The sequence below is a fragment of the Drosophila tropicalis genome, unplaced genomic scaffold, assembly GCF_018151085.1.
Source record: "Drosophila tropicalis isolate 14030-0801.00 unplaced genomic scaffold, ASM1815108v1 contig_694, whole genome shotgun sequence".
In the NCBI taxonomy this organism is placed as follows: domain Eukaryota; kingdom Metazoa; phylum Arthropoda; class Insecta; order Diptera; family Drosophilidae; genus Drosophila; species Drosophila tropicalis.
This window is the reverse complement of record NW_027173176.1, coordinates 6,858,596-6,884,809: the sequence shown is the minus strand read 5'-3', so window position 1 is coordinate 6,884,809 and position 26,214 is coordinate 6,858,596. Positions and strand designations below refer to the sequence as shown.

Below are 26,214 nucleotides of genomic sequence, written 5' to 3'. Positions count from 1 at the left end.
GGGTTGGGATAAATTATATATTATTTGATAGGGGGTTAGATTAATAAGCTTATGCGGGATTACACATCAATTAGCAAGGAATTCAAAATTAATTTAGAGCCGTTGATGTCAGCACGGCCACGCCGCGCTCATAGAAACTATGCGAGTCCTGACCAGCAGCCACGGCCAAATCGACTGTAAAGAGCAGCTCGGTCCGGGTGGAGTTCAAGTAAACCGGCAAAGTCAGTTTGCTGAGACGTGTCTCCGGCGACGAATGCCTTTGGGTCAAATAGAGTACAAACGTTAGGGCCAAATACAATTTCAATCAATAAATTACTTACTTGACCCATTTCAGTATGGTCACAGGCAGATCCATCATAATTGTGGAGGCCAGCAACAGTTCATTATTTTTGCACTGGGCACCCTGCAGCTTGAGACCGGTAACGCCAAAGCAGCAATCTTTTTGATCGGTCTTCAAGCCGGCATCGGTGATGGTCACATCCAGAGCCAGTTCCTCCAATGACCAGCTATTAGCCTGGGCAACGCACTGCCTCGTAGCTGTAATGTAGGCCTCTGGATTGAGTAGACCGCCCAGCCACACGGGAAAGCCTTGCAGCTCCTTAGCTCCAGCCTGGGAGACTAGTTGCGAGACCTTCTGCAATTGCTGCACACGGTTGCTGAAGTCGGTGATCCATTGGATAACAGTGCAGCCAGTGGGCACAGTGTAGCGCTTCCAGCCCTTAGGTATGATACCGCGAACCAATTCGGACAACATGGAGCGATGGTGGTTGGTCTGCTTCTTTTCACCCTGACAGATAAGAACCACATCCTGCAGATCCAATATGACTGTTTGCAGCAGACGGGAACCACTGGTCACCTCGCGCTCAAAGTAGCGATACAGAGGATCCTTGATGTTCTCCACGGTGCGTTTCAGGACCTGCAATTGCTTGGGCAGGAGTTGCAGCCACGAAGTGGCCGAATTGTGTAACGTCTTCATCCAGGATGGCCGACCATCCTCGCTACGGGGAATAGAGGATTGATCCGACTGATCCTCCACACTGTAGGCCAATTCATCATCATCCTCCAGCTGCTGCATTTTGAGCAGCTTGCTGACCAAATCGGTGCCCCGCGTGGTAAGCAACACCTTTTCTGCATTATTGGGTAGGCCCAACCATGATGGAGTCTGCCTGTCGGTTAGGTTCTCAATCCATTTCAAAAGTGGTCACGACGAGTGCCGTCGGGCATGGTTATGTGACGCAAGCCACCAGAAGAGCCATCCACATTGGCTACCAGAGCAAAATCAGCTTCAAAACTGCGGGCCGTGAACAGTTTCTTAAGGAAAGAGGTGAGCAGACGCTGGTCGAAATCATTATCGATTTTACCACCGTAAATGGATTGCGACAACAGTGTGACCAAGGCATCCCATGGCACCTTCTCTGGCGGAAGATTAGTACGTCCCATTGCTGTGGTGTCTATCCAAGTGTCCAGGGTGTCGCAGGCCACTCGCAAATCGGACTCATTAAATTCGTACTTCTTGGCCCATCCCAAGGGAACGTAGCGCAGTCGCTCCTGGACTATGGCGTGGAACCAAGCCAGCAGGAAATAGAGGCGAGCCCGCTCGCTGGGAGTCTTCATCATACGAGCTGCTGGAACCGTGGAGAAAGTGCGCAGCAGATTGGCCCTGATACCCGGTGGTGGCTCAAACACGAAGATGCGTCCAGCACGCAACAGATTGACAGGAACTTTGGGATTGATCTCCATGGTAAGGAAGAGACGGAATCCGGAATGTGGCTGCAATGAGTGCATCTTCTTCTCCAATTGCACTAACCACTGAGGTGCCAAATGTACATTCTTAAGCAGGACCCATCGTCCCGTTTTGCAGGCCATGTTTATTGCCCGTTCTGCTTGGTTAAATCCTTCTGCAGATCCAATAGCTATGCTGGAGATTTGTTTATTCTGCTCGGCAGCCAAGTCATCCACACGGCCAGAGGCATCAAATCCGGGAACCGAGCAGAGAAGCGCTGGGGTATTGCAATTCAATTGCTTATCTACTACGGACGAGAAGTCCAATTCCTGCTCCGCATTGGGCATGAAATCCTCTCCCAAGACGGTATTTACCACATTGTGGGCTGCTGCAATTACTCGATCTGGGCGGAAGGCCTGTATCAATAGCAACTGATGCACCGAACTGGCTATCGGCGATAGAGCCTTGGATTCATCCCACAATTGGGGAACCACTTGTTCTGGTGAGCTCTGTTGAAGCCAGGCCCCCAGCTCCGGCATGGATTTCACCTTCTCCAGAAGCTTGCGGAATATGGGCAAACGGGAGGCCAGTCGATTGACTCCTTCAACTTGTTCGCCACTCAAGCCTTCCACCTGTGTGGGATTGGCTAGCAAGCCCTCGCGACTTCGCAGGAAGAAGTTGAATTCCGTATCCAAGTTGCTCTCCGAGGTGCCCTTCAAGTGAATCTTACACATGAGGAGGGCAAAGGTTAGGCGATCATTGTGGAGCATTCCTCTAGCCACACGCTCATAGCACACCTGGAACAGATCCTTTGTGACAATGCCCAGACGTTCGGAATGATCCGTTTTGCCATCCAATTTGGTGTTATTATATAGCACCGTAGAGAAAATATCAAGAAACATCTTCAGTGAGTACTGATAGAGGAAGTGCACCTGGTTCAGGCTGTCCATGGTGAAGTAGATGTTGCTGCAAGCCACTGACAATGGTAGATATTGCTGCGAGACAGTCTCAATTTCAGCAATGACCTTATCGGTCTCATCCACTTTTTGGTTAATGTCGTATGCCTCCTTCTTAAGGGTCTCCAAGGTTGTTATAACCGAATCATCGTCGAGAATCTTGCCCTTGGCATCGTTTAAGGCCTGCAGGAGACTCTTCTCCAACTGACGCAGACGCAAGCGGAACTCTCCTTGCAGTTTCAACAAGTCCGAACGTTTCTCATCTATATCTGGACGTTCAGCCTTCAGGACTTGATTCAAACACTGCGATTGCAGCGAACTGCGCGTCACTGTGAAGTTCACAAACGTTACTCGAGAGCAAATATCCGGGGGGGAATTCTACGGTGGGATCGCGTGTGGATAGGAATATAACAAACGAGGGCGAAAGATCAATGTCCTGATCGCCCAGTGTGATTAATACTCTTCCGCCTGTGCGTCTCAGCTCGCGGTTTAGAACAGGATTCAATATCGGGTCATAGTTCTCGACATCTTGGACCAGGAGAGGATTGCCGAACCGAAGGGCCGACTCCAAATTCTTGCGGAATGAATCGTCGAGGAACGACGTCTTGGTGATCTTCTTGCCAGCATATTCGTTGAGCAGGAACGTGGTGGCCTGACCCGAGGGATCAATAATCAAAGGATAACGATTGAAACGCTTCAACATAATGGCATTCTCTGTGCACAAATCATCTGTTGGCAAGGCATTGGCCTGCCAACGTAGTCGCTCGTCCGGATTAGACAGATACTCTGTACGTGCTATATCCGCACGATATTGTATGCTGGCCGATTGCAGGTGCTGTGACCAAGTGGTGAATAAATTCAACCGGTAATGCTGATCAAAGTATCCGCCATAGGCAATAAAGGCGGCAGAGAGGAGCACATCACCCACAATTGTGGACATTTGACTCTTGAATGTCTCGCTAGTCGACTCCCAACGTTCTCGTTCAATGTTCAGACTCTTCAGCAAGGCAATCGATCGATCTACCTTGGCCTGGACATTCTCCAGATCGGTTTTAATTGCCTGCGCCTGAGAGATGAGCTGGGCATATTCCTCCTTGTAGGCAGCAATGCTGCGCTCCAGTTGCTCGACCAAATCCTTTGTCTCCTTGGCACTATGCAGATTCACATCAGCTTGTTCCTCCAGTGAACGCAACTCTTCGCGCAGAGGCTCCACACGTTTTAACATATCGGCGTATTCAATCTGCAAGCGCAAGAGTCATTAGGAATTTAAAAATTATGCATTTCAAATAAAACTTACCTGAGCAATGGCCCATTTAACCATGGGTCCGCAGGCCATACTTGCCCGATTAACCTTCTCAAAGTTGTAGTCCGGATTACTGAGATACTTCGACTTCATCTTCTCCCGCACTTCATCGCTGTGTAGGAAGGAAGGGGAGCAGCGACATAAGCCACATATTAGCAATATCTCTCAAAATATATTGAGGCAGATGGGTTATTTATTTATTTATTTTTGTATGAATTAAGCAAGCAAAAGCTGATTATTATTAAATTTGACCAAAACCAAACATGATAGAAATCGGAAGCCAATTATCAAGAGAGTTAATACAAGATAGTAATATTTACAAAGTTCGAACTGGGAACCAGAATAAAACAAAATGGAAATATAACTTCAATTCAAAGTCTACTCTAAGTGTAAACAAAAGAAATCAACTAATAAACATCAACGAGAAGAGAACAACAAGAACATAAATAAATAATCAAGTAACAACAAAGTGAAATAAAGAATTTGATTGATTATTAAAACGATTGATTTTCATGCTTACGTTATATGCTCGGTACCAAAGTTAGATACAATTGAGTTTATGAAATTTTCACGCATTATCACAGCGCGTATCGATTTCCAATCGGTGGCATTTTCACCCAGCAGCAAACAGATCGATTCCAAGGCCAATTTAACCACCGACGGTGGATTAGCCATGGTCCTCACCTCAACGAGCTGTTGTTTGCGTATCGATTTGACGGCTGCATACAATTTGTTTTGGTTAACAATCAATCAGTAGTAGTAGTCAGTATAATAGGATCTAATGTTATATATTCTAACTTGAACTTAACCGGAAGTTAAATACTGTAATACCCTAACTTTTAGTTCCATCGTTTAGTTTGCACACCCACGCACACACACACACACACACACATAGACAAACAAAGAGGAGGGATAACTAGTTATATATATTCACACAATGTTAAGTGGTTGACATTTTTTGATTTCTTGCCGGTGCATTGCATATGCAGGTGTAATTGATTGAATCAGTATATATTATGTTTATGTATATAAGAATATACAAGTTCAAGAATCGTTTCATATATCTATATCTCTGAGGTCCAAGGATACGAAATCCTTGACCGATCCCGCCGATATACTTTGGCTATCTTAAGACTTTCGGATTTCTCACAGATATATGAAACGAATCTTAATTGATCGTGGTGTATTTGGATTTATACATCTGTTGTTGGGTTAGAGTTATGTTTGATGTAGAGAGAGAGAGAGAGAGAGATGAATCGAATCACTTTAAGCCAATTAGTTCACATCGAACTTATGATGATAATGAGAGATTGGATCAGATGAGTCTAAGGATGAGTATATCATATGATAATAAGGGAGACGGGTATGGGGGTATGGTATGTGGCTATATGGTAGGTAAAGAGTAAGATTTGAGTGTTGCGTACGTGATCTTGTCTGTTTCCAAGTTAACAATCGACGATATGAAACTATCTTTAACGAGTATACCGCGTATGGCCTTCCAATCGGTAGCACTCTCATTGAGCAGCTCACAGACCGATTCCAGGGCCAGCTTCACCACAGCCGGGGGATTGGCCATTGACCGCACTTCGGCCAGATGTTTCTTTTTAATGGAGCTAACAGCTGTGCGGATTCACATACATTTACAATAACTTATAGATTAGATAAACTAACTTATAGATTCCCCCCCAAAATAATGTCCATGTCCATATTGGCCACCGAAAATCTTACCTTGTTGCGCCTCAATGACAGCTGGTTCCACTTGAGCCAAATCAGCCATTACGTATTTGCGCTTCTCTTCGATCTTCACTGTTTGGTCGGCCAAACGGATTTGTATCTCCTGGGATTGAATCTTCTTCTTTTCCGCCTCCTGTTGGTCCTGGAACATTTGCTTCAATTTGGCATTTGCCGCTTCGTTCTTAGCCTGGAGTTCTTGCTTCTTGACTGCCAGCGATTTCTGCATTTCTTCTACTTGTTCCACAGTTTCAGCAATTTTATTGAGACCCACATTGAGATGAAGTTGTTGCTCTTCCAGATCACTGCGCTTTTCATTGTAAAGCTTGACAAAATGATGAATAAAGTCCAAGTAATGACGCGGAGTCACTGCCATTGTGCGTCCTCCACGCTTGGCTAGACGTGCATTGGCCTGGTGAAGGGTCTGATGCACGTATACGCAAGAGTTGATGACCGCATCGCGATGTGTGGGATTGGCCGGCACCAACGGACACACTGCAGGGAAGAAGTCGGGTGACGACCAGTTGGGTTTTTCCAGGTCCACACGTGTGGTAAACTCCTTGCCCACTTGGAAGAGGGCGGAGTCCGACCAATCACCAAACCAGTTCAAGACACATCGATTGAACAAAGCTGGTGAAGTGGCAGCTCGATCTTTGAGTCCATCTGTTGATGGGTTCATGGTAAAGACCACATGAAGGTTACGCATCACCTGTTGGGTGAACCATTTATAGAGCTCATCGCTAGAATCCAGCATAAGGCCCTCGCGTTGGGCTCCCTCCTTGCATTGAGTCATCAGAGTGGTGTATTCATCGCCCTCGAACAGACCCGGAACTTCTCCGTTGGCCAACAAAGTATTCATGCGCTCCAAGAAACCCGAGTCCAATACATTCGATTCGTCCAAAATAAAGGCTATCTTCTCATCCTTGCAGCCAGAGCGCCTGAGAACACAACGCAAATCCTCATCAAAGTCCTCGCTTGTGTATTTATTATGCACCTTAATCTGGAAGATGGATAAACCATTCATCCAGGCCACAAATCGGGACAGGGTGGTCTTGCCCGCGCCAGAGACACCGATGAGCAGTAAATGTCCTTGAGGCTGGCGGAAAATTCGGTCGATGCGTAGCACATGATCCAAAACTTCGTCGAAGAGAACGAGAGGAACGTCCAGTTCCTCTTCGTAAAACACCTTCAAACGTGCCCGCACATAATCTCTGAGTTCTTCACGATTCACAGGCATGTAATCCTTGGATAACCAATTGCTGTACAATATTGGACGCTGGAGCGCCTCTTCATGGTTAATTCCGGGGAAATGCTTCTGGCCCACCAAGTCTATGTTTTCGTTCGTCCACCGACGTTCTGAATCATCTACCAAACGATCCTGGAACAGGCGCAGGGCCTCATGGGCCCACAAGCGAACCAAACCTTCGACAGGCAGCGAATCCAACGGTCTAATGGCCTCGCATATACCTCTTACCCAACGGGTCATCTCACGCGGAGAATATACATAATGCGGCTGCATATCCTGAGTAAAACGATCCTGAGATGCCAAGTAGAATTCCACCATGGCATTTGTCAAGGGTTCAGCATAGCCACGCAGGGTTGGCATTAGACGCAGCATGGCACGCGAGAAGGTGCCATAAATCTGTTTGAGCGATGTCTCTCCTGGATAATCCACATAGATGATCGGCACGTGACGCAGGAAACGGTGAGACAAAGGCTTGCGGCCAGGATCTGTCGGAGGATTACAAGCTCCCACAAACTGAATACGTTCGAGCGAAACCCAAGCTTGATCGCTGGCACGATAGAAGCCTTTGTGCTCAACCAACTGACGTAGGAAAGAGATGACACGCTGCGTGCCATAGCTATCCATATCGGGTAAATTAATTTCATCGCAGAAGAGGACCAGCCACTTGCCAATCTGAACAGGTGAGAGGACCACGCCATTGGGAGTCTTGCGGTACTCGCAATAATGATCGAAAGTCTTCAGCAATAGCTCAGGTGTGGTGGCCGAAGAGAAATTTAGACCCACCACTTCCATGTCAGGCAAAGCGCGAAGGGCTGAGAATAAAGTCATGGTCTTGCCAGATCCAGGAGGACCACAGAGCACTGCAAGCAAATTAAAAATCAATTATTAGAAATACAGTGTAGATGCATTTTATTTCTCTACAGCTTACCCAATGGTTTGTGCTCGGCCAGCCACGTGTAGAGAAGAGACTCATGGCGCACCGTATCCAAAGTGGGCACCACAATGTCAGGTGAGGCCACCTTATGAGTCTCCACCTCGATGACAGGAACTTTATTGCTCCATGGAACCCATTCACCATTCATGCTGACCTCATAATCAATAATTGGAGCTCCAGCTGCTCCAGGCAGGGGAATGGTGGTCACACTTCTCACAAAATCTCCCAAGTCTGTGCGGACCTTCAACTTGGCATCGCCGGCAAATGACCACAACACTGAGTACACCAAAGCCTTGGGTATGTAGTGCTCTAATTGATCCGCCGAGCAGGGGAAATCGGGATGTTGCGAATTAAAGTTCAGCACGTTACGGGCCGATTGGTTCAGCATTGAGAAGAGTGAGCTTAGGGCACGCAAGCGCGTAAAGTCCATAATGTGCTCCTGATCCATGGCATACTCCAAAGTGCGAACTACAATGCCGTCGGCGGAGAAGAAGGGCTGCAACAAAAGAGCAATATCCCGTTGCACCTGAAGCGAAGGTGATACTTCTTCCTCCTTGTCTTTTGTCGGTTTAATAACTCCAACAAAGTCCTCGTCGCCATCTTCCAATGGAATGCTACGTAGCCGCGACAAGTAGTTCTCGAATATCATTTCAGTGGACAACACATCTTCAGAGAACCACACCATGCCGCAACGGGAAACTGTGGCCAGAGTGGCAAACTTCAAGTCCTGTACTTCGAACATGACCCTAACATTAGGAGGCAATGACAGACGTTCGCCATTCGGCAAAGTCAACAGCTTGTTGTCATCCAGCACTGAGTTAAGATTTTCCACCCACTCCGGATCGACATCGCCATCGAAAATTATCCATTGACGCTTGTTAATCTCACCGCGAACATTGTCAATGATTTTGCGCAGAATGTGGGTGAAAAGACCGTCGGTCCATTCTCGAGTGTTGGGATCGAGGACACCGTAGAGAGCCTCCTTAGAGATGGCTTTGGGATCGATGACATGGGCCACACCTTCTACACCCTCAAAGCGTTCCAAGGCCTTAAGCAACGTGCGCCAAGCGGTGGATTTACCCGATCCAGATGGGCCAACCATCATTAGACCGTGATTAAGGTTCGATATTTGATACAGTTGCAAGACCTAAGCGAAATGAGAAAAGAGAACAAGGATTAGAATTTATTCAGAATTCTGAATTTTACTTATGTTTAGTTACTTTGTCCACCCACGTGGAGCCGAGTCCCTGTTGTAGTTTTGGTTAGACATGTGTAAAGTGGATGATTATGGAGAAAATAAAATGAATAATACATGGGGAAAATTTATATCCATGCATAAGATTGCCCAAAAGGCACTATACAAGTAGAAAGTTAGGATCCTACCTTTTCCATCCAGGCAGCACCTTGTTCGTCGCCTTCACCGCATACCAGATAGTCCTCCTGGCAAACTTTGCGTATCTCCTCCTTCAGACCCTTCATTTCTGCTCGAGTATAGCCCACATTGGGGAAGACGTCGCTTAATAGAGAGAAGAGCAGAGGAATATCCTCCGCCACCAGTTTAGGCACCATCGTCTCACACACAGACTGTATGAGAATCTCTTGCTCGGGTAGGTTTTCAGCCACTGAAGCCTCATCGATATTCTCATCGCCACGTTGACGCATTTGTTCCTTGATCTTCATGATGCGATCACGTTTCACATTTCCCGCCGAAATCAGCACCGATTTCAAGGCACGCAACCCAAAATCGTAATGGCTCTGATTAGAAAGCTGCTCATCGCACAGTTTGAAGAAGGGAACAATCTTACAGGCCAATTTCTCGGCCGAACGGAAGCCCTGGGAGAAAAGCATGACTTCGGCAATAAGCTGTCGATCAGGTGTAGTCATGGCCAATGAACGGAATAGTTTCTTCAAATTATCGGGTAAATTGGAACGTCCAGCATAGCCAGGATTCATTGTTATGAAGATTGCCATGTCGGGTGAAACACGCACTTGCTTGCCAACCAACTCGACTGTTATACTCTCCTTGTTGCTATCCATTTCGTATTTAAGGGCTTCCTGGATGGTCTGGATTTGCTGTGAACAAGCAGACAACATTCTTTCCTCCAAACGGTTGAATTCATCGAAGCATCCCCATGCTCCCACCTGACAGAGACCCACAAAGATGCGTCCCATGGCCTGGAAGTCAAAGGTTTCGTCGCAATTGAAGACCAGCACAAAGCGACCCAGTTGATTGCCCAGAGCCTTCACAGATTCGGTTTTTCCTGTACCGGCAGGTCCAAAAGGCGAACCTCCAAGTCGCGATTCTAAGGCCTGGGTCATAGTAAGGTAGCACCGATCTGTCAATGGTGTTTGCACCAACCTATCTTGAACTCCGAGATACTCAAAGCCATAGAAGAAACGGGCATTGGCCATATGAATGGTCAACTGCTGTAGAACCTCAGTCTGGCGCGGATCAAAATAGAATCGCATCTCGCATAGCCATTGGAAAGATTTCGGGGAAGTCACTCCATTAGTGATTAGTCGTCTGGTCACAGTGCGTTTGTGGACAAACTCATTGATCAGATGCTCCAGCTTGCGGCGCCGCAATGGAGGCTGCTCCTGCAGTACTGAATCAGCCAAAACATTCAAAGTGCTCTCAACATTGGCGAGCACACGTTGCATGTGTTTGCCCTGACCAGAATTTGATTCGGATGCCTGTTGCAGGGCAGTCTCCACATCCTCGGACCATAGGATCTGGGCAGCCAGAACCACAATTTGGGCTTGATATTTATCACACCACTCCATGTAGGCCTGAGGATCAATTTTACCATCACGGAACTGTTTAATATCCTGCACTGCTTGGGCTAACAGCGAGGCCAATGTGAAGCGCATCTGCTTCTCTACCAGGGACAGCCATTCATTAATCTTGGGATGATCCACAGTGGAAACCGGGTTGATGAAATGCACCTCCTCACCCTCTCTGGAAGATATGCCCAATATGACATTGTTCTCCTCATTAAGGAGTATGGCAGCTACGCCGGCAAACATTTTTTTGAAATGCTTCTGCAGGCGTGCGATATTCTTGCTGTTGCCAATGATTTCTAGCAGATCCTCATCGCCCACAAAGTAAAAGCGGGGGAAGGATGTACGTTCTCTTTCCAAGTACTCACCCAAGGCTTTTTGGATTTTGCCAAGTAAGTCAGCTAAGCGTTCTAAAGATCGTTGAACAGCTGGTATATTAAGAACATCCATCACCTTAGGGGATTTTGTCACCTTCTTCATTAGGCCAAGAAACTCCGAGCTGATGCTCTGGAAACGCGAAGTCTCCACAGGCAGGAGGGTTTTAATATCAGCACTTCCCGAGAATATGCCCTCTAAATAGACCCATCTGCGTTGCACGTCAATCCAAACATCGAACAAGGCATTAATTCTGTTAAGTTTCTCCTCCCAGGTAAGGGCCTCCTCTTCAAATACTTTGTAATAGGGAGATAACTTCATGGCAGCCACAGAATTGATATGCTCCTTGACCTTATTGAAGAGATCATCCCATCCTCGGATAATGCGGCATTTGTTTTGATAGTTAATCAAATCCAATTCATAGTTCTGCCAGGATTCACGCACTTGCTTCAAGAACTCCTCCAAGGCCATCTCACCCTGGGCCACCAGTATGATATCCTTTACAACGCCCTCGTTCTTTTGCAGATTCACATCCCAGACTTGGCCAAGAGTCAGGTCAGATATAACCCAGTTGACTCGCAATTGTTTGGTCAGTTGTTTCCAATGACGTTCCTTTAACGCATCCGATTTGAGTTCCACAATCAGCATGTTGACTTTGATGTAGCTTTGGATCAGCTTCTTTACATACTCATATGACTCGTACATGCGCAGGCGAGCGGGCAGCTCCTTCAGCTGGGTCATCATGGCCTCTAGTTGTTGGCGCAACTTTCTTGGTTGCACTGAGAGCCAAGGCTTTTCGCGTGTTTCATCAATTTGGGTCCAGACCTTTGATAATTCACTCCACACGCCACGCAGGTCTTGGAGCTCCTCCAGGGCCACATTCATACGCTCGGAACTGTTGTTGGGCACAGCAGATTCTTGCAATTCCAAAGCCTCTTTGGCCTTGGCTACATTGTCACGCTCTTCCTTCAAACGAGAATACTTGCTCTCGAATATCTGCAATTGCTGTAAGGCATCATCGGGCCTGATTTTGCCACCTGTTGGCTTCGTCTTTTCCCAATCGTTAAGGAAATCGACAGTGCGCGTCTCCACGGCCTTGTCTTCAGCCACAATTTTGGCTTGAAGCGACGCCACTTGCGTTTGTATGGCTGTATCCTTGCGTTTAATGATCTCATTAAACGCCGACCATTCGCCCTCGATGTTGTCCACATGCAGCCAATTGTTTGGGAATTGGAAACGTTGGCGCTCTAATATACGTTGCGCCTCACGGAACACCTCCACCTGCTTGTCCCAGGCTATCATATCCTTCTTTAGAGACTGTACATAGGTGATGAAGCTAACGGCATCCGAAGTGCTCGCTGCCTCAATGCTCTGCATTTCCAAATCAGTGCGCGACTTTGATACCTTTGAATGGAAAGTGGTCATTTCAGTTCCCAGGAGACTACCGAATTTGCCTAAAGCTTCCTTGTGCCAAGAATCATATTTCAAGGTGACCTTTGCTTGAACCTTTGCATAATCGATTATTATCGGTCCATAGGCTCGACGAGTATCTGAAGTGTCAAATGTGGTTCTGGATTGTTTAATGTCATTCAGGCATTTGATCCACAAATTCACATCCTCTCCCAAGCGTCCGTACAGAGTATCAGCCTGTAGATCCCATAGACTTTGATAGCGCAACCATTCATCGACGTAGTTGCGCACTTCGCCAACTTTCAGCTCAATGGCCTCGTAGGCATTCTCCAAACTCTTGCCCTCGGGCAATTTGGTTAGTAGATTGCGATAAGTCTGAGACACTGGTTTCTCAAGACCCACCTGATATCGAGTGCTCTGCAGCCGTACTTGGGAAGTGACTATGGCCTGCCAGGCAAAGAATTGCTGCATAATCTGGAAGCGGGCCTCCTCAATTGATGGATACAAATACATTTGCTGATTTGTAATACGAATCTCATGTACGGCATTTTGAATCTGCGGTTCGCCTCCCAATTTATGAGTTGGCTGCACTGGTGCATCAGTGTCCATTGAGGTGTCTACCTCCTTCTTATTGCCAGTCAAGGCCTCTGTCCAGGCTTGTATGCCAGCCTGTAGGCGTAGCGCCAGCTTTTTCTCCACTTCCTCATCGAGACGGGTAACCCACACACTTAGATTTGAGTATTGACGCAACGAAAGATCGTCGACAGCATGTTGAATCTTTGAAAGAATCTCCACAAAAGTGGCTGCGCTATAAGGACAGGTTTCCAACGATCGAACATCTACATCTAGTTGCTCTTCAACCACCAGCAAGTCATCCACCTTTTCAAAGAAAACCGTAAGTCTGGAATTTAAATAATTTTTCTTAATTTTACCTTCTCCTGGAACTGTGTGACACACTCCGACAAACGTAAAACATAGGGATCCAATTTGTAGGACTCCCAGATCAGACCAATACCTTCAGACACCAAATTCAAGACATCTTTACGCAGACCAGCTACTAAAGGAACAATGCTGGCACGATCTTCAATCTATTTGGAAAAAGTTAATATTGATCATTAAGTTTAAATAAATATGGGTTGACAAAGTAAAACTGGTGGAAAGGCATGCGGGAAGTCAAAGAATCAAACTTAACTATATTAAAATTCTGTGGTTGCATTACAAAAAAAAAAAAGAAAAGAAATGTTACGAAACAAATTACAAAATTGGGTGGGGATGGAAGGACATGGAAGGACACAAGCTTTACTACCTTGAATACAGAGTTTTGTGCTAGACTCCTATTATTAAGCTGCATGAAAGAAAGGTTTTTTCGTTGGTTTTTTGTTTTAAGTTTTGACAAAACTAAGCTTAGAACTAAGTTGTTAACGGGTGGGTGATATTGCTGGTGTAAGTGTGTGTGAGTGTGATTCTGTGTGTGTAATTAAGCAAATTCAAGCTTTATGCATTGCCAGAACAAAATAGGGGGATTCGAGCGATTGCTCACAGTTTGGTCGTGCTAACATCTGGTAGAGAGCAATAGTGTGGAGATGAGTGGACAAGTATTTTCTTAGAGCTAGATAAAATATCAAAAAGAGAATATGAAGGCTACCTTCAGACAAATTTGGTTCACGGTGTGAAAAACTCGAATCGGACATACAAACTTTAATTTATATATGGTTATAAAAAATATTGTCTGAAGGTTGCCAAATTCATAATGCTTTTAAAAATTTGTCTTACCTTTTCCAGTGTGCGTTCATATGTGCGAACACTTTCAATTAGGGATATAGCATACGGGTATATCTGATTTGCTTGATGGGCCTTATTAACGATGGTTAAGGGAACTCTAAAGGGGACACAATGTTAAGATTAATTACTCAGCCATATAAAGGGTCCAGTTCTTTACTCACCTGAATCCCAAATTCTTTATATTTCGCACTTCCTTGGCCAAAGTAATGATCTCGGGCAGAAAGTTGACCCGCAATCGCAACACATTGCCACGACCCGTACGGCTGCGAGTTGACTCAATGGTGAAAATGCGCCCAGTGCTGCCGAAATTTCGCTCCTGGACCTTACGTGCCCATTCATGAAAGACATCCGAGATCGACAATTTAGCCCGGAAGCTGTCGCCATCGGCTTTAAGCTTCTGGCCCTCGATGTGCGTTTCCCATCCCTTGCCCAATACATCTTCGACGCGTTTGAGATACATGGTGAGTTGATTATCAATTTGGCGTGCCCAAATGATGGAACCAGCAACTGGGGGCAGATCACGAACTGAAGAGAGACGACAACTTTTGCTTTGTGGATACTGCACTTTGAACTTCTCGTGCAAGGCCTCAATATCATCCTTGACGCGCTGGATCAACTGTGTTTGGTATTCCCTTATGGCGCCCCGAATATGAGGGCGAACGAATAGGGCGTTGAAGCGTGAAAAGATTCTGAACATTTCATTTGCATTTTTAGCTGTGCCCAATTGGTCACGCAAATGAGCAGTAATGCGAGTCTCCACGCGATCTAGAAGGGGACAAAAAATTGTAAATAACTGCTACTGAGCAAGTTGTCATTCCGTTAGTTACCGATTTTTTTCCTCGTAACGTTTCACGGCAGCCTCCCATGCTTCGGAACCCTCTTTGGTAATATCCAAGCAATCTACTTCCTTAACATTTTCATAGGCCAAATTGACTTCCTCAATTGCGTTTGCATCGGCCGCATCCAGGCTATAGGGCTGCTTTGTTTCCGTAACTCCGTTACCTTCGTCAACGGCTGCTTGTCCTCCGGTTTTGGTTGGACGCAGCACACGCAGAATCACTGTACGCAACTGCTCGTGCTGGCGTCGGAATTTACGCATGTGTTCCATGCGTAGCTGCAGTTTTTTGTGAGCTGGCGAGACGCGCCATACCATTTTTAAATGCTCATCCCGCTTCTTTTTCACAATGTCACGAAGCAGACCCTGGAGCTTATCGTATTCATCATCCCAGCAGCTAAAGATCTCAAAGCATTGGTTCATCACACGCTCAAATTCATCAAAGGGAATGTGCATTAGGCGCCGAGTGCCCAACACTTTGAGTAACTGCTGTGATAAATCCCTTGAAATAGCCTCGATAAGCTTGAGGCAACGCTGAATAGGGTACTTGGTATTGCGGACCTTTCGCAAGTGGGAAAAAATTTGCTGCACTGCAGGTCGTATCTTCTCTAGCTCTGTGGCAGAGAGTAAATCATTAATTGGAAAATCTTTCATCAGGGGATTATAATCGGCCACCGTGGCCAAGGCTTGTTTAAGGCCCGTGTCTGTATCGAAGGAGACAGTAGCATGGAAGCGCTTGCCGTGCTTTAGGATATCCAGAGTCAAAGCTACCTCAGGGGACTCCCGCTTCTCTTGAATGCGGTATAGGGCGCGCTCAAGATTTAACCAGAAAGAAATTTCCTTTAAAAAGAAAAACGGTCATTAATAAAATGTTGATAAGTGGAATGTATGATAATAACCTGTAGAGCTGTCCCAGAGCCCGGATCACGATTGAGCTTGGTGACCTTTTTAATCTCAGTTATCCAGCGATTGACGCCGTTCTGCAGCTGATTGAGGAAAGAAGAGTCCTCCACCTTGTCACCAAAATCCACCACTTTTGCCTTGCGCCCCTCTTCGGAACATTTACGGATCACCGAATTGACAGTCTGATGGGCCGATAAAGTAATTTCAGGAATATCAATATTTTGTTGCAGATGCAATAATCCCATCTCCAATTCTGCCAGCTTCTTCTCCACCGATGGAGCCATCTTATCGCCATCCCGATCAGCACGTCCTGATTCCTTGACATAGGACTTGAAATAAGGGGCCAAGGACTTGCTAATGAAGGCGTGCAAGGTCTCATAAGGGGATCCATCGGAAAAGTTGATCAAACGCAGCTGGGAATGAATGGATTTATCCGCCTCAACCACAACACCCCGCTTTATACAGGCCAAAGAAGCCATACGACTGTTGGTGAAATGGACATCATTGCTGATCTGATAGGACACCTCCTCCTTTTCCTCTTCACCCTCAGCAGGTTGTTCCGTATCATCCTCTAAACAACGAAAGAAAGCAGGGTAAAACTTATTTAAATAGCGACACATAAAGCAGCACACGAAACTCATCCCCCAGTACTGTATATGTGTAGGTGTTCTGAAAGTAACCTTCACCCACATTTGCTTTTCTCAAATCTCTCTAAACAACAAAATGGCACTGACATCATTTCATTACCAAGGTTATTACCTTCGAAATTTCATCGGCCAAGGTTAGAACCTTCAAAATTCTTATACCCAAGGCTGAGCCTTGAACGTTCATTGCTCCCACACACCTGGCCATGAAGAACAAGGCCATTGCCTTGAATCTGTCCGGAGAGAGGAGGCAATGTCAATGGCAAACACGAATGTTCTTCCGGCAACACTGCATCAGTTTAAAGCTAAAACAGCTGCTGCCAGCGGCACTAAAAGCAATTTGAAAACTTTTTCCCACTAATTTCTTCAAAACAGATGTTTCTAAAATTCCTAATTCGTATTTTACTGCTTAAATAAATACAAAAAAATTAAAACAACCGGCAACCGACGACGAGCTGGTAACTCTGAACTACAGAATTTGGTCACACCTGCAAAAACAATGGGGGAAAATAACAAATTGACTGGATCGAAGCCCCTATACCCCTGTAGATATTTCCTTAACTTTTCGCTCTTTAATATCGAGCTACAGCAAATAAGTATCATGTGGGACAAACACAAGTGAGGGAAAATTAACAATTTGCCCTCCTACTAATATTCATGAACACATTGTCTTTAACATATTTGGAGTTTTTTTTATACAAAGCAAAACTAATATGCTCTTCTAACAAGGGGATGACAACTGACTCAGCTGACATGACGTCATGCGTAATACATTTTTTGAAAAACTTGATTAAAACAAAAAGAAAAAACAAGTTATTCTATACCTTTTCACAACATTTTGGGATGGGTCAACGGAAATTTTTCTAAGATGTTCCATTTATTTTAAATTGTTTAAAGCTTTTCCCTGTGACGCCATTTTGCTTTTCATCCAGGTGTCGGCTTAACATTCTGCTGCTAGCTGAGCAATAGAAAAGGTTTACTTTTGTTTATTTTACTTACCTTTAATGCAATTGCGCTGCACATACAATGCCTGCACCTGGGGATCTGACAGGAACTTGCGTATGGTTTCCTGGTTGATAGGATCGTCCAGTGCCCGATTTAAAGAAGGTGGCACCACATCCTCTTCTGGCAACAAAATTGTTACCGCTTTGCGTAAATAATTGGCAAATGCATCGTAGTTTGCTATGGACACATTTACACCAGGGTCCACCGACGTGTCGGTATTCTCCAAGGAGTCTCCCATACTTAAACACAATTAACTAAACTTCAAAATGTATTTTTTATCCAATTGGAATTCTAATCACAATTCGGTTTGCTCGTTGCGAAAAAAAATATGTCTGCACTTGCAGTTTGCTAATAGTGATGACCCATTTAGAAAAAAAAAACCCGCTAATTTCTGTTAGAAGCTAGATGGTCACTCTGAATGGCGTTGCCAGACTGTTTAATTAGTTTCCCGCCTAAGTCCTAAACAGGCAATACTCAACAGAATCAAAGATGTGGCAACGCCAAAAAACAAACGCTAGAGATGGCATTGCATTCAAAAGCCATTTGTATTAATCATACATAAAATAATTAATACTTAAATTAACTTACTAATATGAACAACATATTGGATGTCCATAAAAGATGTACAAATATTATACATATTGTACAAATAGATTCCAAGTATTACATATGTACATATGCACAAGCAGCGCCGTGCTTGAGTGACTGAGTCACGGTTTTGCACAAATTGGTCATCTCTATCGCCGTTTCTGAATTTCTTTTCTGTTTTGTTACTCAACAATTTTAAATAAATGTGGAATTTAATCAATTAAAATTAACAAAATGATAGGGCTTAGAAGAACGCTCACCTTACGAGGACACCAATGGAGCCGGTGCCAACGTCTGCTTACCCAAAGCTGCACCGGCAACAAGGTAAAATTATTGAAAACACTGAATTATTTTAATGAGACTGTTTTGCTATCCAGCAGGAACTAGAACTCACAAATGAGGTGAAGCAAAATATAGAGGAACATTGGCGGCACAAAGTAAATGAGGGTCAGTTTAATCGGCAACAGTCTCAGGACAAGTACTATGTTCTCTCAATGTTTCCATATCCTTCTGGTAATTTGCACATGGGTCATGTTCGAGTGTATACCATAAGCGATGCAGTGGCCAGATTTCATAGGATGTGCGGAAAAAATGTTTTCCAACCGATAGGATGGGATTCTTTTGGATTGCCCGCCGAGAATGCAGCCAATCAACGAGGAGTTGAGCCCTCGCAATGGACGGATCAGAATATATCCCAAATGAAGCAGCAATTAGAGCGTCTGGGATGCTCATTTGACTGGTCACATGAGCTTTCTACATGCAGTTCAAAGTATTACAAATGGACGCAGAAATTGTTTCTGATGCTTCACCAGCAAGGATTGGCCTATCAAAATGAGGCACTGGTTAACTGGGATCCTGTGGATCAGACTGTCTTGGCCGATGAGCAGGTGGATGCCAATGGCTGCTCTTGGCGGTCCGGTGTCAAAGTGGAAAAGAAGCTGCTTAAACAATGGTTTATAAGAACCTCGTCCTTTGCCAAACAATTGCTCGAGGGACTTGAAGACCCCACATTGAGAGATTGGCGGGATATAATTAATTTGCAGCGTCATTGGATTGGTGAATGTGACGGATTTGCTTTTAACCTTCAGACATCTTCCTCTAGAAGAAACTTACTGCGTGTATGGACACCCAATCCAGAATATCTCAAGGATCCCTTGGGCTTTTTGGTTTTAAGTAGCAAACATTATCTAGCAAAACTACCAGAGGCCGAGGCAGGGCATTTGAGTGTAGAGAATCCTTTTGCTAAAACCACTTTGCCCATTATCTTCAGTAACGAGGTAAACTTTCCCCCCAAATGCGATGTTTACTTAGCTGCTCCAAGTTTCCGCCAAGAAGATCGTGAACTGTGGGAGAAAGCTGGCCTGGCTTTCTGCTCATCTGACATACACTTTAACTCCACCAACTGGGAGATTTTGCGTCATGAGGTTTTAGAAGCCGCTCGTCGTCTAAATGTTGGTGGCTACCGAGTCTCGTCTAAGCTACAGGATTGGCTGATATCGCGGCAACGCTATTGGGGTACTCCTATACCAATAATTCACTGCACCAAGTGCGGCTCTGTACCCGTACCTGAAGACCAGTTGCCAGTTATACTACCTCCAAAACAATCTGCAAAGGATTCTCCCGTTTGCCTGTGTCCCAAATGTGGAGATCCTAATGCTCGACGAGAAACCGATACCATGGACACTTTTGTGGACAGTTCCTGGTACTACTTACGCTTTTTGGATTCCCATAATGATAAACAAATGTTTGATCCGGCTCTTGTAAAACAATTCATGCCAGTAGACTTGTATATAGGAGGCAAAGAACATGCCGTTTTGCATCTGTACTACGCCCGCTTCATAAGTCATTTTCTCCATAGCTGCGGTCTAACGCCCACTAGCGAACCCTTCTCACGACTCTTGGTCCAAGGCATGGTGATGGGTCGGTCTTTTCGGATAAAGGGCAGCGGGCGATATGTACCTGAATCCCAAGTAGAAATAATTAATGCCAAAAAGAATCAAGCCCTGTTAAAAGAAACCAAAGAACCTGTGGTAATGTCTTGGGAGAAGATGTCCAAATCCAAATTAAATGGCGTGGAACCCAGTGAGATGTTCAATGAGTATGGCACGGATACAACACGCTTGATAATCCTAGCAGATGTTGCGCCCACCTCCCATAGGAATTGGTCTAGTGCAAGTGAGCGATGCCAAAAAATTAATAATGATTTTTATTATTGATTATAAAATTTATACTTAGCTTTTCCTGGCATACTCAATTGGCAAAAAAGACTATGGATTACCCTAAAGGACTTTCAAAGTGCCCGTAATGATCCATCTTTTCCAGAAGTGGATACTCAGAGCGAAGACTTCTTATCTGAAGACGCCAAACTTTTTGATGCGCGTAATTTTTATATAAAAGGTGCAACCTTTAATTATCGTCATGCCCATCAATTAAGCGTGGCCATATCGAAGATGCAAGGTCTAACCAATTCCCTAAGGGTAAGTACGGTAAATCTGCAAAACGATATGCTCATTGATGTAAATTCTTCTTACAGCGTGCTCCGAACTACATTCAGCGTTATGGCAAACAGTTCGAAAGGGCTTTGGCTGCTCAAATTATCATGTTGGCTCCTATGGCTCCACACTTTGCCTCTGAGTTATGGTCTAAATTTGTGTCAGTTAAAGGTCGTCTGAACACAAGCTCAGAGCTTCAGTGGTCGGAGGACGTGTTGGCCCAACACTGGCCGGACATTGATCCCTCATACAATCTAGATCTTAGCATTAAGGTTAATGGTTTCGAGAACTGTGTAATCAAAGTGCAACGCACTCACCTGGACAAAGTGACGCATAGCGATGCCTTGGACATTGCCTTTAATACCGAATCGGTAACATCGTACCTTATCGATAAGAAAATTAGGACTACAAACTTTGTTCTATATCCTGGAATTGAGGCGACACTTAACATCTATGTGGACAAGGTACAGAAAACGCAAAAGCCTCCACCAAATAGTAGTAAAGGCAGCACAAATAAAGATGAGGCGCATGGAGAGCGAAGGGATTAGAAAAATTATAGAATTATCTTTAGGTAGGCTTTCAACATAAGTTCGGAGGAATTTGGTCTAACCTGGCAGGGTGAGTACAGCATTTTTAATAGATAGGCATACTCCTCTCCCTCCCATTAGGATTTTTAAAAGTCTTTTTAATCTTTATTCGTTGTTTAAGTTTAATGTTAAATATATATCAAAATTGGACTAGTTTTTGTTGTTGTCATGCTTATTGGTTGCTTTACAAGATTTGGTAAATGCCTAAGATAGATCGATAGGAATATTGCTGGTATATAATGAATTCATTGTTTTGTGCCCATCTAACTAAAAGCCATAAATTTATTAAACCAAAAAAAAATTCTAACCATCTATAGATGACTATCGCCTTCTTTTTTATAATCCCTGCCCCTCTCTCTCATGCTCGTTCGCTTGCTTGTTACTTCATAAGCTCACACATTAGATTCCTTAGGTAGACATCAAGTTGCGCATAGTCCAGAAGGGTATTGCGTACAATATCCAAGAGCATACTAGGCCAAAGTGTTTCCAATTTATGCAGTTTCTCTACGGCATTGCAGGTATTCTCCAGAAGTAGAGCAAAGTGTTGTCTACCGCGGTCTCTGGTACTAGGAGCCAGGGAAGAGGAAGAGGCGCCTACGTTGAGTTCCGTTGCTGTTGCAGTTGAAATTGTTGCAGCGTTTCCCTTTTTCCATTGCAAAGCCTCTTTACCAACGACCAGACGCAGCGATTTATTATCCGCCCGTAATAGCCACTCTTTGGGAGACAACTTACTGGCCGTGCAGGATTCGTCGAGACGCAGTCGGGCTAGTAAGGGATGCAACATTACCTCTGGCATGGACCAAAGAACTAAATCGGAGAGACCAGCGTACAGAGAATTTGCGGACTCAACTTCTGCTTCGCTCACTTCCTGGCCATTCAATTGCTTGAGGCCCCAGTGGGAGAGACGGTATATGGCATAGGCTCGCCAGGATTCCTTTTGGGTTATGCCATTGCCTTCCGCGTCTATTATAAGGCTGCTCAGACCCTGCAATTCGGCCAGGCCATTCAATTGGCCCAGACAACTGATGTTTGTCTCCCGGAACACAAAATGCTCGGCATGGGGAAAACGCACCTTAATCCTGCTTAGGATCTGCACAATATTATTAAAATTGATGTAACTAAAGTTAAGGGTATGCACATCGTTGGCTTTTGAAGGGTTCCATTGCTTGTCTATGAAACGCAATGCTCCTTGGCCATAGATGTTGAGATAGCGACCGCAAATCTCGATCAGATAGTCGCCTCCTTGCTCTCGTTCACGCTCGGCTGCAGAGGGCTTGGCCACTGTAATGGCAGTAGAGGGCGCAGCGGCAGAAGCAGATGAGGGGGGATTGGTCTTTATAGCAGCTACTGCCGCAGGTCCACCTGTTCCACCACCCGATGGTGTGATTAGGGCCACTATATTGGATGCTGCTTTCCCGCTGCCCCGACTAGAACTGCTGCTGGTGCTGCTGCTAACGGTTTGTGCCCGAATTAAACTGCCTGCCATGTATCTTTTGGAGGAGCCGCCAGTTCCACCTCCTCTACTTATTTGGCCCAGGCCCAATTGCGTTATGGGTGCAGGCCTAGAACGATGCTTGCTGCTGGCTGGGCGGCTAGGGATGGGATTGGGAGAAACCCCTGGCACTGGCAATGTAGATGTGGTGGAGTTTCCTGGTGATGTCTTTGGGGAATCAATGGTATCCCCAATTGTTGATGTGGCTGCTGCTGGTGTCAGAGTTAAGGCAGGAGGCGAGGGTGCAGGCGATAGCTTCTCCAATGGAATCGCAGGTGGAATGGGAGATGTCGGTGTATCCACTTTATTACAGTTTTCATCTATTTGCGGAGGTTTATCCTCGTTGTCCGAACTATAGCAACTAGAGCAGGAATCGACATTGGGTCCCAGGCTAGAAGCCTCCGACGAAGGTCCTCCTCCTCCCCCTGGTTCCTGTTCCTTATCTTCTTGCAGATTTTGGTCTTTAATCAGGGGCAACTTTAGTTCATCCTCCTCTTTTAGTTCCTCCAGATTCCCCTCATTGGACTCATTGATCTTGGTCAAACGGCTCTTCGGTCTCCCCAAAGTCTGCTGGGATCTAAGCAACTCCCAGTTAGTGCGTGCATTCGAGATGACCTCTTCACGGCGTATACTTTGATATGCCTCCGAACTGCCTTGAGTAGCCTTGGCCTGTTCCTTGTGTTGGCGCCAGGCTAGGGCAGCGCGTCGCACCTGCTCGGTAATTGGCATTTGGCTGAGAGATTGGAGCAAAGGCAAATGGGAAACTAAAAACGAAACACAGTCCCCGGCCAATGAAACCGGATTGTTCTCAATAGTCACTTCTAGAAGACGGGAAGCTCTAGCTATACTGGCCATGTCATCCACCTTGTGCAGTTCATTGTGACATAGCCACAACCGTTCCAGGGTCACCAAATGCTGGAATCCATTAATTCGTCGCAGTTTGTTCCTTTTTAGATTTAACTCCCTAAGGCATCTCAAACCATTGAAGTCCTGCTGATTGATTTGCCGAATCTGATTCCCGGCCAGATTCAGAGATTTTAGCTGCTGCAGGCAATTGATGCGATTACCCAAACTGGTCAGTTTGTTGCCATGTAAATCCAATACTCTCAGCGAATCCTTCAGCGAGGACAGTCCACCTATGTCGGTAATCCGATTCTTGCCCAGCAGGAGGACTGTTAGTGCAGGCAAACCATCCAAATTGGCTATCCTTTCGATTTGATTATCGTATAGGTCCAGGAATACCAAATGCTGAAATATGCCTCCATAGCAGGCACTTAAACTGAGCTGCTTATTCTTAATGCTCAACTGATCCAAATGAGAGACAGTGGTGGAGCTCAAAATCGGGTCTTCCTCTTCGCCGACGCCGCCACACAAGGACAAATTGCTATTATTCATGGCACTGACTTCGTCACAGCTCTGTTGGTTACCCTCTCCAGTGGATTTGAGCATTGCCCTCCGCTGCATTATTTGCTGGTGATGCTGCTGCTTCATGGCTTGGAGACTGCTGGAGACGAAACTCTTGGATTTCTCCAAGCCATAGCGCAAACGCAAGGCAGGCGGTGGCGTCAATTGAGCCTGCGCATAGTTGTAACCACGTTTGGCTAGCTTGGAGCGTCCGGCAGCACCGCCGCCGCCATTAATGGCGAGAGCTTGTGTAGTCAGGGGACTGCCAGATCCTGGACTTCCTCCGGATTTTGGAGACAGATTGTGGCCATGGACATTGCCGGCATTAGTCATTGCACGCGTCAGTCGTGGGTGTCCACGCAAGGCTGGACGACGTCCCAAATCCGGCGGATCCAATCCGCAAGCTTTATTATAGCAGAAATCTAGTGTAAAAAGACAGCGAAAGACATTACATATTGTTGCATTTAATAGTTTGGGCTAAAACTGAACCAAAAACAAAATGTGCATGTCCATACATATGTATGTACATATGTATGTATGTATGTGTGTACATATGTATGATTTCTATGAGCGGACAAGTAAGGAGTTAGCGGATTTTGGCTAGACTTAGTATTGTAATAAAAAACACGATCAAGGAGTTAGCGGATTTTGGCTAGACTTAGTTTTTTAATGCTGCTTTACGGTTTGCAACACTTTCGCATGAACTTGTTACTATTTGATATTGTTATTTTGTGACTTACCGCTTGTCTTGCTGGTGTTATTGTTGTTGTTGTTGTTGCTCTCCCGCGGCGTGGTATTCTGCTGAATAATGGACGGTGGCGGTGGTGGCGGCGGTAGCTCTTTGGGTATGTGAAAAGTATTAATCAGATTGTGCTGCAGTGAGAGAAGACGAAGATTCGGCTCCAGTTCAAAAATGGGAATGGCTGTTAGGCCACGACGATCATAATTGATGCGATCGGGCAACTCTTCGCGCTCTTTGGCCAATCTCTGGATCCGACAAATGCCATTGGGCTGCGGTGTAACAATAGCACCACTAACCAAAGTGCCACCAGTGCTGCCCACCAGAGTGTTTGGAGTGCAGACTGCAGCAGTCGCCGGGCGACAAGAGTTCGAGGTGGCCGATGATGATGTGGACTTAGATCGCTGGCGTACGATGCCACCGCGTGCCGTTGTGGCAGTGGCAGTGGCAGGACCAGTGCCATTGCCCGTGGTGGGCGGCAAGCGTTGCTGCTGCCGTAAATGGGCATAGCTGCGTTTGAGTTGCTGCTGGCTTGGATGGCCCACTAAAAGATCGGCTTGTGGCGTAACCGCTGGACGTTTGGGCATAACATTGTGGCTTAAAGTGCTATGAGAGCGACCAATAGGACGCCGGCGTAGTCTTTGATTAAAACTAGGAACGAACGGTTCAATTTTCAGCAATGATGTTTGAGGTTGTTGTGGTTGTTGTTGTAATTGTTGGGGCCCAGGGTTTGTTGTGGTTGGTGTTGTTCCAGTGGGTGTTGAGGGCTTTTGAGCTGACGATTCAGGCGCTGTTTCATCGTTCAATATGGACCTGGCACGGCATTTGGCCATGGAGATCAAGGTACGTCTCCGGGCCGCCGTTGTTGTTGTTATTGCCGTCGTTGTCCTTGTCTGGCTCTGGCTCTGGCTCTGACCCTGGCCCTGGCCGTGGTTTGTATTTCATAATAATTCAATTCTATTAAGCGATTCCTCAATAGCTGTCGACATTCTTGGGTATATCTCTATATGTGGCTTCACTCCAATCCTCACGTTGCATAATAACACCCACACGGATTATTCTAAAAAAAAGTAAATTATTTAAAAAAAATAATGTATGTATATCCATACATACATATATGTAAATATATACATATGTATTTGTTTGTATTGTATTCAAAATTATTATTTTCACATTACTCTCGTCTTACTGAAAAAAGTTTTGAATGCCTTTAGCAGAAGAGCTAACAACGATTATCTAATTTGTCATAGTTGTAGTTCCATTTGTGGTCTGCTTCCTGTGGTT

General features: G+C 45.4%; 3 protein-coding genes across 4 annotated transcripts in view; 1 reads left to right on the top strand and 2 right to left on the bottom strand.

Annotated features, from left to right (window-relative positions):
• Positions 1–3: 3 nt before the first annotated feature.
• Dhc64C (dynein heavy chain, cytoplasmic) lies at positions 4–17,981 on the bottom strand. The gene is given in 15 exon segments (XM_068292647.1): positions 4–257; positions 321–1,194; positions 1,197–3,051; positions 3,053–3,919; positions 3,977–4,094; positions 5,407–5,602; positions 5,711–7,819; positions 7,888–9,040; positions 9,114–9,140; positions 9,277–13,338; positions 13,392–13,547; positions 14,233–14,338; positions 14,403–15,916; positions 15,976–16,550; positions 17,623–17,981. Coding segments are annotated over 15 exon segments (14,025 nt in total). The 5' UTR covers positions 17,867–17,981; the 3' UTR covers positions 4–88.
• Positions 17,982–18,358: 377 nt separating this feature from the next.
• On the top strand, positions 18,359–21,445 carry LeuRS-m (Leucyl-tRNA synthetase, mitochondrial). 2 transcript variants are annotated; one of them, XM_068292415.1, is made up of 4 exons: positions 18,359–18,540; positions 18,597–20,391; positions 20,452–20,693; positions 20,750–21,445. In XM_068292415.1, the coding sequence occupies exons 1-4, from the start codon at positions 18,451–18,453 to the stop codon at positions 21,254–21,256; spliced, it is 2,634 nt and encodes an 877-aa protein (XP_068148516.1). In that variant the 5' UTR covers positions 18,359–18,450; the 3' UTR covers positions 21,257–21,445. The 2 variants fall into 2 exon arrangements, with proteins under 2 accessions (XP_068148516.1, XP_068148515.1); XM_068292414.1 differs by having other exon boundaries at positions 18,594–20,391.
• Positions 21,446–21,529: 84 nt separating this feature from the next.
• Positions 21,530–26,214, bottom strand: part of LOC137578823 (uncharacterized) — a 30,704-nt gene continuing 26,019 nt past the window's right edge. The window contains exons 2-3 of the mRNA XM_068292413.1: positions 24,932–25,990; positions 21,530–24,613 (exon numbers count right to left, since the gene is read on the bottom strand). Coding sequence (XP_068148514.1) covers positions 21,675–24,613; positions 24,932–25,763 — 3,771 coding nt within the window. The 5' untranslated portion in view covers positions 25,764–25,990 and the 3' untranslated portion in view covers positions 21,530–21,674. The remainder of the gene's footprint in view (positions 24,614–24,931; positions 25,991–26,214) is intronic.

Coding starts and splice junctions, on each gene's coding strand:
- LeuRS-m (XM_068292414.1), top strand. CDS start 18,451: ATGATAGGGCTTAGAAGAACGCTCACCTTACGAGGACACCAATGGAGC. Junction 20,392..20,451: donor TAGGAATTGGTCTAGTGCAA/GTGAGCGATGCC, acceptor ATTTATACTTAG/CTTTTCCTGGCATACTCAAT. Junction 20,694..20,749: donor GTCTAACCAATTCCCTAAGG/GTAAGTACGGTA, acceptor TTCTTCTTACAG/CGTGCTCCGAACTACATTCA.